The 10,931-nt window shown below is 41.9% G+C and overlaps 1 protein-coding gene across 1 annotated transcript in view; it reads right to left on the reverse strand.

The window, feature by feature from the left end:
* Positions 1 to 1,390: 1,390 nt before the first annotated feature.
* ATP7A (ATPase copper transporting alpha) overlaps positions 1,391 to 10,931 on the reverse strand; it is a 29,864-nt gene continuing 20,323 nt past the window's right edge. Inside the window, 11 exon segments of the mRNA XM_009649375.2 lie at positions 1,391 to 4,009; positions 4,829 to 4,931; positions 5,417 to 5,534; positions 6,171 to 6,374; positions 6,716 to 6,858; positions 7,302 to 7,448; positions 8,094 to 8,307; positions 8,627 to 8,809; positions 9,419 to 9,613; positions 10,467 to 10,601; positions 10,908 to 10,931. The exon segment at positions 10,908 to 10,931 is cut by the window's right edge and continues 13 nt beyond it. Coding sequence (XP_009647670.1) covers positions 3,733 to 4,009; positions 4,829 to 4,931; positions 5,417 to 5,534; positions 6,171 to 6,374; positions 6,716 to 6,858; positions 7,302 to 7,448; positions 8,094 to 8,307; positions 8,627 to 8,809; positions 9,419 to 9,613; positions 10,467 to 10,601; positions 10,908 to 10,931 — 1,743 coding nt within the window. The 3' untranslated portion in view covers positions 1,391 to 3,732.

Raw genomic sequence — 10,931 nt, forward strand, 5'->3', positions numbered from 1 at the left:
AGGAATGGGGAGAAGTTTTGCACAGCTGGCAGTAGAATCTGTTCAGTCAGCAAAAGAAATATTTAAAGGAGATCACAGAACGCGATTTAAAACAGTCTTTGGATGTTACACTTTTATTATATAGCTTATAATTGCCATTATAATGATGGAGGCACGGTCTTAAAAGAGTAAGAAGTGAGACTACATGTTTGTGGATGTAAAGAAATGCAACAGCACTAAAGTAACATTGCACAACAGCATTCATCTCTCCATTCTTCATACTAAAATTGCATAAAAAACCCGCTCAAGTTTGAAGTGTTTCATTGGAAGCTCAAAGCAAAAAAATAAACACAGTTTTTTAATAAATAAAAACGCTTGCTTGCTTCCATTGTGTTTTGTTAGCTTCACATTCTTTTGCGTATAAAATTTCAAGTGTCTACACCTTTTAAAAGTTTATTGGCAAGATTCAAAGAGCAATTTTTAAAGCCTCGAGCATATGTACTTGGTTTTTTTTAAATAGAGCACAGGTTTTATAAATAGCTAGTTACAGAAAACAACGAGAGACAGACCAGTAATACAATTGCCTTTGTAACTGTGTGTTTCCAAGGGATATTTTAAATTCCTGAATCCAAACTGTCTCCAACAGGAATAACATATTTACATATGAAAACACATTTACACTTGGGAAAACATTAGCTCCCGCATTATTTCACTCACACTGCACACTGGAACTGAAAAATATTTTGGTTCTTCAACATAAAGCACCTTATTTTCATCACAAGATAAACATTCTGTAAGTCGATACCACACCTTTGGGGGGGAGGGGGGGGTGTGTTGGACAGACAATCTGTGTTCAATGATCTGGACTCCGAATTTCTTCATCGGCTCTACATTATTCAAACACACTGTGTACTAAATTCAAGTTCAAAAGACAAGTCCAGACAGACTTTCCTGAAGAGGAAAACTGGACTGAAAGGGCCTTTCCGGGTCCGTAAGCCCCGACAGCTGCTTGTGCTGGCATCGCTTCATACAAGCCCCTTTCAGAAAGAGGGGAGCAGTTTGCTTTCCATCCACACGAGCTCCAGCAGAAGCTGTCTCAGAACCTATGAGCTGTTACAATTAAAAAGCTTCATCTCAATTCCAGCCTAGATTTATCACAACCACCTTGCACCCGTTCATTCTTGAGCTAACACTGGACTTCAGCTTAGTTATTTCCTCTCTGGAGTTTGATCCTCTGACTGTGCTTAGAAGCTGCTGTCCCATTCCCCCTCAGCCAGGATTTCACAGTTCCTTGTTCCCCAATAATCACCTCTGCACCTCATTAAATACCCTGGTTTGGAAAAGGAGCCTTATTTTGCTGTAGCTGGAACAAATGCTCGGTTTCACAGAAAATGGAAAAGCATCAAAAAAAAGAAAAAAAAAAATCTGTATTGGGAAAACGGTGGCAGTAAAGCCAGCATCCCACCCTAAGCATTCAACCTACATATGATCTGGACAACAAAGGGTTGAAGCCAAAGCGGGCTAAAAATATATTCAGAAATAATTTAACAAATTCTTCATTCTGCTTTATCTACCAACCAGGAATTTAACCCTAAATTCCTACTCTATTTCCTGCAGTAAGCACATGATGTCTGCCATTTACCTGCTGTATGCCCCATAACCAGGGGCAGGACCAGCACCTGCAGCAGCAAAACTCCCATCGGAAGGCACACTGGGATCTGCCTCGCGTCTCCGCTGCACCATTAAGACCACCCGACAGCACAACCCAGACCAAAATATGTGGAGTATTTCCCTTTCACCTGCAGAATCTTGCCACAACACCGAGAATGAGCGTGAATCAGCAAGAAAGTGAAAATCTTTGGAAACAGTTCGCATGATCGTGGAGCACTAAGCCACCATCAAAGAGGTTTTAGGTAAATCTGCTTTGTAAGAAACAGCTTTGCTGCTGAAAACTGAGAACAACATCTTACAGAATGGCTTTGCGGTAACGTACCTCAGCATTTCTAAACGCTACAATGTATAAATATAGCTATAATCTAATTTAAAGAATAATCTATATTCACGTAGAGGTATTAAGAACCAAAATCCTGCAACAGAAATACCTTCTTAAACTAGCGGCAGCAACAAATTTTGTTCTTCTCATTGCAATCTAACAAATACACTGATTTACTAACAACATATTCCATAGCACAACTCCTCCGCTTTCATACACTGGTACTTTCTGGTAGTTCTCAGATAAAATGAAAAAGCTATTTACTTATGACTTTTTACATACACAATCTATGCACTGACTCGGACTCCCAAGTTAAAAACTGGAGCACTGCAGAGATCTCTTTACCACACTGTGAACTGAGGATTTCTCCTCTAACAAGCACAAACGGGAATTAGGTGTTTACCCCATGGACTGTATTTTGTAATGTAATTCAACATCATTGAACCCAGTAATTGCTTTGTAGCTGTCTCAGCAGAGGATTTAAACAAACAAGGCGTATAGAGTAACGAACAGAGAGCTGGCTACAGGGTGAAGAACACCTTTTTCTCACTGAGAGTATTTTTAGTATTCATGATTTAATGATCAAAACCCGCATTTTGGTATTTCAGTTCAGTAAGAAATGAAGACTGTCTTAGCTCACAAAGCCTGGATCTGAACGTCCCAAGCAAAGGAGGTTGGGATCAAGCTACGGAGCGGATTCAGGACCATTCCTGGTATACAGACACTTGTCTTTACCAGCAGCTCTCTGACACCTGTGCACTATCCAATACCTAATAAATTCTTCAAAGGTGTTATATATATCTGCAAGGACTGAACTGTAAAGATTTTAAAGGCAGTCTGACACTGTCCAGACTATTCTGGTTCATTTAAGCAGCGCTAGTAGGTACCTGTAGTGAGCACCAACCGCACAGCTGCCTTCTTAAAAGCTAAGCATTTTGGCTAATACCACATCACATTTGTGTCGTGTTCAGATGCTGCAGGAGTTTTTGGCTTAGGAGAGGTTGGGAATGAGCAGACGTCCCAACCCATTCAACCTGCAAGCAGACAATCTCAGCAACAGGAGTGTACTGGGGCATGGACATAGAGAGTTAAACATGGGTACGATGCCCGAAAGCAAACCCCAAACCTCTCAGTTATCTCTACCTCGCAGGAATCCAGATCACAAATGGCAAGATAAATTGAAGCCAGGAGTGTGAAAAGCTGGAACCAGATGTTTGTAAAAAGAAAAGGCGTTTGAGAGGAACCATTTCTCGTAGAAGGCGGGCGACAGAAACAAGAAGGGTCCTGGAAGTTTTCAAGTAAGGCACATCTATATCTGCAAACACAGAAACTTCAGTATTTCACAGATGGGATAATTTTATAATTCTTTAACACGAGTACTCAACTGGGCTATGCATGAAGTAGCCTGTTAGAAGGCTAGGAAGTAAGTTTTGCTTCCTTTGTTTCCTTATGCGTATTTTGCCAAAAGAAAAGCTACACTGCAAGCTTTGTGGAATGGTAACACAGCCCTGTTTGCAAGCATCAACAGCCCCTGCACCGTTTTTTTTTGGTAAGTCTAGTTTAAAAAAAATAGCAAACAAAAAAAAGAGAGACCCCCTGGAAATAAATTGCAAGTAAACTGGCTTCCTACATCTTGAAAAGACTTTCAGAAGTGATCAGTACATGCACAGACTTCTAAGACAGCTGTTTTGGTGGTTTTTTCATTTTGCTCCACTTTTTTCTTTTTGCTTAGTAGGGGTGGAAGGGAAGGGGCAAGTCTTTCATAACGGTGTGTCATCATCTTCTCCAAAATCTCCCACCAAAAGCGAATGCTTATCTGGGTCATGAAGAACTATGCTGTTCACTGAACGCTTGTCTGAGAAGAGGGAATTTATAGAGGCTCTACTGTAAGCAATGATTCGATCCATTAAGCTCAGTTTTGGAGAGCCTGTCCCAGTCTCATCAATTCCAATGTGCACACTGATTTCCGACGGGCTCTTGTACCTCATTTGACCACGGGCCCGGAACTCCAGTTTCTCAGAACTTGGCTTCTGGTACCTAAGGAAGGAAAAAACCCAGAAAAATTACAGTATCTCAGGTTGAAGTAAAGTCCACTAAAATACGGAAAGAAATTGGCCCACGTGCTATGATCGTGCACAAGCCACATTTATAGTGTGATGAAAGCCTCAGGTTTTGCGAGGCTACTACACAACCAGAAGCTAACTCAGCGCTTTTTGGCCAGGACACAGAAGTACAGGTAGGGCTGACACGCATCGCTCGATATTTAACTGCTTCGGTGGTGCTGAGCATCTGCAAAACATCGGCAAAACGTATCTACCGAGAGCAGACAACTGTAGCTATTGCTTACCAACTCTTCTACTCTCCTTCTTCCGAAACCTAGGGTTGAACGAGACAGCAAAAAGATACCACTCCCCTCCCAGGGCCACGCTACTCCGAACTGCGGAGTAAGGAACAGTAACGCAATGGGAAATGCAGCAGCTTGGGTTACTTACTGCCATCCTCAGCGTCGGTGTGGTGTTTACAGCTGCACTGTCTCAGCAGCCAGCACGTCCCGACAAGATTTCTCACAAATACAAAAAGGCCACTAAGGAATTTTTCCATTCTGAACACACTTCTGATTTGTACATTTCTCTTCACACTGGAAATGACATTTTTAAATACTACTGCCTGCCGCGCTTCGGACCAACCGGCTCCTCTTCTCGAGCAAGAAGGAAACTAATTGCTGCTAAACACAGACCTGCCTGAACTGTTCTTCAGAGAGCTCTGAAATCTGTCGTAGTCCCACATGTATTTTCTGCCACTCAAAGACCTGAGCTTCAAATCCAAATTACAAGCCACAAAGTTGTTCACACTCACATCTTTAAGAGCAAAGAAGAAAGCACAACGGAAACAGAGGAGGCAGCCATTGCTGCGGATCCCATCCAGGGCTGCAAAACCAAACCAATGGGCAGGAAGACACCTAGAAAAATAAAATTGCAGTAGGCTCAGAGCAGGAACACAGCATTATTCATATATTGGCACATGCAATTTCACATGGACCATGCAATTTTAGTTGTATTTCAATATATTAATAAATAGGATTTTAGTTTAGTGTGAAACAACAGATGTTTAATACATAAATATTTGTGTTCTATCTCAGCTAGAAGCTACAGGTGAATACGGATGGATGAGATGCATTTATGCAGCCTGAAAAGTCAGAGGTAGGCCTTGCCTGCCTCGCAGTAAACTGCCTGCTCACAGGACCCAGCTCATTCAATAAACCTTTGATCTTAACGTTATTTCGACACATTGAGCGTAGCCATAATGTGGGAGGGGGACAGCTCACGAATATACCCCCGCTACGTCCCCAGGCAGAGAACTCTGTGCTTACCGACAGTCAGAAATAAAGAAAATAGACTGTTGCAGTGATTTACAACCGTATTACTGCAGGGAATGATCACATACCAGCAGCTATGGGAACTCCAATGAGATTATAAATTAGAGCAAAGACAAAGTTGATCCGGATCCTTTTCACAGTTTTCCTCGATAAATCTATACTTGCCACCACATCCATCAAGTCATCCTGCAAGTTAATACATTTATTGGAGAAGTCAAAGAGAGGAAAAAACCATAGGTGTAGTGTCATCGCGCTCCCATCTTAAAGCCAACTACCGCACGCTGGATCTAACAGACTACGTGTAGTAAGGATTCCGCAGGCTGCTCTAGTTTGTCTGCACAGAGCCCAGACAGTCAGCGCCAACCTTATTCCAGAGGTCATCGTAATCCAAATAGCGTACACAGCACCTCACAGTACGGCTCGAGGCACTGACCGCACTTTCTGTCAGAGAGTTGCCGGTACGTAGGAAGAAGCAGCTGTAACCCTGGAGGTACAGCGGTACGTTACTGAGGTATAATCCATGTTTGCCAAAGGTCGGGTCACTTTCTCCTCCTTTGCCCACTCTCAAACTTCAATTACCCGAAAATCTGTAGTACCAGGAAATGGGGAAGTTTCCTTCATAGGACAATTACCACTACACCAGACAAACATGATGAAGACAATCTCCGCTCCTGACAGACAGACATTGCCCTGAAGACGATCTCTAAGCTCCTAGCTTATGAAGGTTGTACACCTCAGCAGCGGTCTGAATCATTCGAGACATCCCAGGCCTTCTAACCCCTCCTACCCATCTCATTTTAATGAAGTGCTCTTATTTCTTACCCTAATTAGAACCACGTCAGCTGCCTCAATGGCTACATCGGTGCCCGTGCCAATAGCAATTCCTACGTTGGCCATAGCAAGAGCCGGGGAGTCATTGATGCCATCTCCAACCATGGCTACTCGTCTTCCTTCGTCCTGCAACTGTTTCACTTTGGCTACTTTGTGGGAGGGAAGAACCTCTGCAAACACTTTGGTGATGCCAACCTAAGGAGAGAGAAAGCACAAAACTGACTTGCAGCTTTTCTACTGGCTATCAAAGCTTCTGCCTGTACTAGTGGGACAAGGAAGCTTGAAACCCACGTTATCGCTCACGAGCTAAAGACCAAACTCATCCTATGTGAAAATAGGTCTGAGTTCAGAGTTCATGCTGCTTCCATTCAAAAAGGCTTCGTTTGTTCCCCCTTTATTCTGAATTTGTTTATATTACCATTTTTCACAATAGACCAGTTCTATGCCAGCCACAAGCAATAGCAACATGACACAACGTGCTTCCCGTGAGAGGGCTGCAGCAAGCGTCAAACCCAAACAGAGGTACAACGGCTTACCTGAGAGGCGATAGATCTTGCTGTTTTGCTGTTGTCACCAGTCATTAGGACAACTTCTAATCCCATACTCTTCAAAGTGTAGACTGCCAGCTCCGCTTCTGGTTTCACAGTATCAGCAATAGCTATCAAGCCACAGAGCACTCCTAGAAGAACAGAAAGAAAGAGCATGTTTGTAATAAAGATCTTTATTGCTTTAGGAAAAAAACGTAACTTTTTTTATTCCCCAATAAGACCAATTCCAGGAACGGTAATATCAACAGTAAAGAGCAGAATGAGAACAGATATCAGGCAGCAATGCTTAAGACAATACAGAGCATGGACTGTCCAACAACAAAACAAATTCCTTTTTCCTCCTTTCTTCCCATTTGCCTTCTTTGAAGTCTTTGCGTTACGTCCAACTCTCCTGTCAACTAAGAAAAGCAGGAAGTCGTCTCTCTCCTATAAAAGTGTTATAAAACTAATGACCGCTTTTCATCCCATTACTCTGCTTCAGGTACAACTGCTATGACATTACTGCTTATCACTTTCTATTTAAATAGCGAAAAAAATCAACCTCTGCATTAAGAAAAGACAGCATCAAGCTTACCATCCACAGCTGCTAGAACTGCTGTGCGACCCCTCCGCTCATGTTCCATCATGGCTTTATCAACTTCATTTTGAACAAGGAGGCCATTTCTGTTCATCCATTCCCGGTTCCCAATGAGAACAGAGTATTTTTCAGAAGTCATAGTAGCTGAAGGAAGAAAATACAATCCTGCCATCATATGGGGAACCAGGAAGCTTCCCTCCAGCTAATCCACCTTCTTCCAGTATGCTCTGAAATATCATTACAGAGACTCCAAACAGAAATAAAGTCTGCCTCAGTGCTTTCTGTCCTACCAATCTTTTCATGCGTTCTTGATAAGAAAGACCCTAACGTTTCTTCAGTAATGGGTAGTTACCACATCAGTGGACCAAGAATCACAGGTCAAAGGACCACATCCCTTCCTCAGTGCTTCTAATTAATATGTAACAGCCCAATAGAGTTGAAAGATCTAAAAATGAGCTGTTCTGGATTGAAAACCAGTCAGTTGTGCAAATATACGTTATTTTTGGCTAGCAAATAACAACTTGGGATGAAGCAAAGTAAAACCAGAGAGAGCTGAATGACAATTCCTATATGATTTTCCAGCCCCATATTCAACACATAACTTCAATTTGTATTTAATCAAAATGTCCCAAGTGATGTGTGAGCATGAAACAAACTAATGACCAACTATTTCACACGTGCCTTCATGCAAGCCTAGTTCAAGGCAGAAAAAATGGGGATTTCTTAAGGATCCCACAGACACAAAAGCAAAAATTATCCATTTTATTCTATGAGCCAGAGTTTGCTTACTTGGTAGTTCAGCATCAATAATCAAAGCAGGCTGCACCGATTCATCCGTTTTTTCCTCAATTTTCACTAGTGTCACATTTTTAAGGTTGTTTTCCTCAACCATTTTGTTTTGCCTGTAGAGTAGTGCTTCAATATTGCTGACTTTGCAACTAATGCCGCAGCCTGGAACTACCTGAAAATCTGTACATGTCCCAAGTGTTTCCAAGTCCAGTTCCTAAAGAAAAAGGTTGCAAACTGAGATCTTTAAATATATAAAAGCATGCTACATTTACAAACCCCACAAAATAAAGTGCAGTCAAACTAACTCCGACAGGAGCAGAGAAATATTCAAATAAATTATCAAAACATAAGTTTGAGTACCCTGTGGATCTAATACAGTATGAAGTGATTTATGTGGCTCCACAATTTTCAGCTTTCCCAATCGAATACATCAATTACTTTCTAAATAACACAAGACTACTCATACATATTAAGTGCTGCAAGACAGGTTCTTCCGTAACACAATCTACTCTTTTCCCACATAAGTAACTTGCCTTTTTGCAGTATTTTGTTATTGCTACTCCAAGAGGATGCTCGCTGTTACTCTCTGCAGTCCCCACTATCGCCAGCATTTTGTTATGTGGTAGTTGGTTGCCCTCCACCAGAAACTTCACCTGCATCACTTCTGGAGTCCCGTGAGTAATGGTACCGGTTTTGTCAAATACAACCACCTTTACCTGCAGCAAAAGAAGAAGGCTTCATTCAACAAACAAAGCTTTAACGTATGGCTTCCTCCGAAAACCACACAATTTAACCAAACTTACTGTCCTGGTTTCAGCTGGGACAGAGTTAATTTTCTTCCTAGTAGCTGGTACGGTGCTGTGTTTTGGATTTAGTACTAGAAGAATGTTGATAACACACTGATGTTTTAGTTGTTGCTGGGTAGTGCTTAGACTGGCCAAGGACTTCTCAGCTCTCAGCTCTGCCAGGGGCACAAGCAGCTGGGAGGGGACACAGCCAGGACAGCTGAGCCCAACTGACCAAAGGGCTATTCCATACCTATGACGTCCTGCTCAGTATATAAGCTGGGGGAAGAAGGAAGGAAGGGATGGACACATTGGGACTGATGGCATTTGTCCTCCGGGGGGGGGGGGGGGGGAGCAAGCAGCTGCGTGGTGCTTAGTCGCCAGCCGAGTTAAACCACAACACTTACAAACACGTACTGCTCATACATCACTTATGAACACGCACTGACGCACACATGACGGTCTCCTCGAGCAGCAGCTGGCAGAACGCCACCGATTCCAGCCTTTAAAGTTCTTGTAACAACAACCCATGTTCCTTACCTTGTGTGCCATCTCCAAGGGCTCCCCTCCTTTGATCAGTATGCCGTTCTGAGCTCCTACTCCAGTACCAACCATCACAGCTGTGGGGGTGGCTAATCCCAGAGAACAGGGGCACGCAATACACAGGACTGTGATGGAGGCTTGGAAAGCAAAGCGGATTATCACTTCGGCTGCAGAAATGCTCTTATTGTAACCCTAGTGACAGAAGTTTATTTTAGTAATAGAAGAAATTGAACAGAAACAATATATTCAACTACACATTGCCTTTGTTGTTAAAGAAATCTGCAATTGTACAAGCTAAAGTATTAAAAAGTAAAGCACAGGCACGTTATGCAAAGCTAAGATTAATGACTTAATGACTAAGTTCTGTTCTATACTGCATATATCCGTGATCAGTTTTATATACAGGACATTTTCCTAATTAAGGTACCACATGCTATGATAACTCTTCTATGCTGTAATGTAGTAAGAAATTCCGTCAACAATATAGACAGTAACAAAGAAAGAGGATATGAAGATTGCTTTCCTGGAAACTAATAAATTCTAATCAGAAACAGTCACAAACCAAGAAACCTGTGATCTAAGCAACCCTAAGGTACAAGTTTGGATCCTGATCCTCCTCTGGCATCTGCAATGAAGATGAATTCCACTCATTCCAAAGATGAGTTTACACAGAGCTAGGCCAACAAAACTGGATGCAGCACTGCAGCTTGTGACACAAGGGACTTCTCTTCCCCAGAGAGAAGGAATGGAAGTTGGGAAATTTTGATGTTTAGTATTTACTTTTTTTTTTAAATTAACTTTTTTTTAAAATAATAATTTTCAGGAGCTGATTAATTACTGCAGATTCTCTTTAGGTACAAGTGCAGGAGTGATACAGTGTAAAAAATACATAGTATGAAAAATGTAACTATAATAATAGTACAGTATCTATACTCAGCACCTGCCTGCACGGGTAATTCAGAAAGGGAACCACTGCAGTCTAATAGACTTGTAGGCTAATTATTTTTTAAATATTTCAGAAGATGTTTAAGCAAGACTTACTTACCAGAAAGTATTTTTCTATTATTTCAAAATCGACAAATCCAATTATAATCCAGGCAAAAAGGGTAACCACAGAGACGGCCACAATAGAAGGAACAAAGTATCCGCTCAGTTTGTCTGCAAATTGCTGGATAGGAGCCTATGAAAGAGAAACATCAGCTCCAGCCCCATTCTGCTTACTCTTTTCTCTGCCTTCAGACACAGATATAATCACAGGTCCTGTTTGCAGCACATCTGGCATACCACACTTTGTAATTACATACTTACTTAGTGAGATGATGAGACTTGGAACAGGAGACACTATCAAAGTCCCTACTCAGCAAGATACCTCATTGTGCAACTGCAACTCTAACCTAAACAACCTTAACCACTCTTCAAATGATTTGGTATGCTGATGCCTGAACGATAAGACACAACCCAAATGCTTAATTTGATAATACTTTACCTTTGAGGTCTGGGCCTCCTCCAC

The sequence above is a fragment of the Egretta garzetta genome, unplaced genomic scaffold, assembly GCF_000687185.1.
Source record: "Egretta garzetta isolate BGI_Z169 unplaced genomic scaffold, ASM68718v1 scaffold412, whole genome shotgun sequence".
Lineage (NCBI taxonomy): Eukaryota > Metazoa > Chordata > Aves > Pelecaniformes > Ardeidae > Egretta > Egretta garzetta.